Genomic DNA, 2,033 nt, shown 5'->3' with positions numbered 1-2,033 from the left:
GGCGATAGATGATGGACGGAGCTGAGCCTTCGATCTCAGATCGTCTCCCCGGAGAAAGAATCCAAGATCGGAGTAAATGCTATGGCTGCCGCGCCCTCCTTATAAGGGGTTCGCTGCTGGAAGCCTAGCCGCGTCGTCAGTCAGTTCATCACTGCCTTCTCTAGCTGGGTGCTTCGTCGTCGTCGTCTCCTGCACGCGGCTAGCTGCAGCTCGATCGCGTGCTCACTGCTAGCTCTCATGGCCTCGCTTGGCCAGATCGTCCTCGTCGCCGGCCTGGCCTTCCTGGTGCTGGCTGCCCAGGATCACGGCCGTGGAGGGCCAGCCGGCGGCGGCAGCCCGGCCATTGGAGCTGCAGCAGCTGCTGCTCCTCCTCCAGCGCGGGAGGCTGTAATCATCAGCCAGCATCCTCAGCAACCGTTGTCCGCGGCGGTGGCGGTGAGCAAGCGGGTCCTCATCCCCATCCCTCCGTCCGGGCCGTCCAACAAGTGGAACTCCGAGGTGAACCACGAGAAGCCGGCGGCAGCGGAGTCGGGCTCGGGCCGCCGCCGCACCCGCGCCATCGTCGGCCGCCGCCTCGGGTCCCCGTGACGCGGCCGGTGGGTTCTTGGAGATCGTGCATGCCTTGCTGAGGGCAGCAGAGCTCTCAAGGCTCACGTAGTGTGTGTGTCTGCTTCGTTCACTAGAAAGAAATTTGCGCAGATATCATGGAGTACTAGTATTATTCTGATTAGTTTCTCGTCGATTTCGAGTGTGCATGAGTTGGCTGTAAGATCTGCCAATGTTTCTTTCCGGTGTAGAATGGAAGCGTTTCCCCTAATAATACATTCTGAAGCTAAGATCGGTGTTCTATGTGCCTGATGAGTGATGAATGACTTTTTAAGCAACGACGAGCGCTATATATCATCTTCTTGTCTTATGATACGATCTGCTCTCCAGCAGAAGAAACCTAAGAACCACTGCTGTTGAAGTAGCGTTAAAAACAAGGTCTCCGGCTAATAAGCTGCTGCTATAGCTGTTTGAGATAGGTCAAGCTATTTGTGTCTATGATAAAACGACATTGGTTTAAAACCAGGAACTGAGACAGTGTTCCGTGCTCACTGCTCAGGCCATGCAATTTCCTGTTGGTGTTGAAGATATATACACTGCACGCCTTTAGTTTGTCAGGCACAGTTTCACATCGATTTGCTGCTCAGGTGATCGATCGTTCTGGCTGTTCTGATTTTCAGGGTACAGAGTTCAGAACCAATCACGGTGCTACAAAGACCTGAGAATTGAAAGGCAGGTAGCATATTAGGTACTAGTAGTGCTAGTGACACCATGAGACACTATTGGGACCAAATTAAATGAGGTTTAGGAATTAGGAGTACAACCACTATTGCCCACTGATATGCACACCCACGCTATAACACATAACAAAACAAACTAGAGCAAACATAAAGATCAACTTGTCAGGCTGGGCTAGCTTCAACCCTTCAACCCAATGGTCATGAAGAATACCACGTACACAAGCCATGTGGAAGAATGAGACCGGTTGCAACATCTAGAAAGGACATGTCTTAGGTTTATGCTTCAATAAATCTCCGCTGCTCTTAGTTGTACAAACTTCATTTTCTTAATTAATAAATCTGCAGTAGGGGCTCAAACCCCTCCTGTTTCTTTCGAAAAAAAAGGTTTATGCTTCAATAGAAATAGTGAGCCAATGCAATGGCTTGCAGATACCAATAACTTAGAAGAATATGGAGACTCACGCATAACCCTAATGAAAGAAACATATAGTAAATTGCATATGCTAAACTTAGGGGACAGGGGAAGATATAGGAAACATTTTTCACTTTTATTTAGGTTTTATGATACTATCATCATTGTCAAATAAATAAAATTGTCGCGTTGTTTGTAGAGTAACATCTTGTGTGCACTATATAACCTAACTGTTATAGGATCTTACCATGGCGTCATCATTCCTAAATAAGTTGTCGGGTTATTCGTAATGTAAAACCTTGTGCGCATTACATAACCTAACTTTTAGGATCTTA

The 2,033-nt window shown here is 48.0% G+C and overlaps 1 protein-coding gene across 1 annotated transcript; it reads left to right on the top strand.

The window, feature by feature from the left end:
• The first annotated feature begins 237 nt into the window (after window positions 1–237).
• On the top strand, window positions 238–588 carry LOC136528375 (uncharacterized). The gene has a single exon (XM_066521334.1). The coding sequence runs from the start codon at window positions 238–240 to the stop codon at window positions 586–588; it is 351 nt and encodes a 116-aa protein (XP_066377431.1).
• Window positions 589–2,033: the final 1,445 nt, after the last annotated feature.

This window comes from Miscanthus floridulus, chromosome 19 (assembly GCF_019320115.1).
Source record: "Miscanthus floridulus cultivar M001 chromosome 19, ASM1932011v1, whole genome shotgun sequence".
NCBI classification, from domain to species: Eukaryota; Viridiplantae; Streptophyta; class Magnoliopsida; order Poales; family Poaceae; genus Miscanthus; species Miscanthus floridulus.
Note: the sequence above shows the minus strand (reverse complement) of the source record. Positions and strands in the feature narration are given on the sequence as shown.

What these genes read in the sequence shown, in the direction of transcription:
- LOC136528375 (XM_066521334.1), top strand. Translation starts at nt 238, where the DNA reads ATGGCCTCGCTTGGCCAGATCGTCCTCGTCGCCGGCCTGGCCTTCCTG.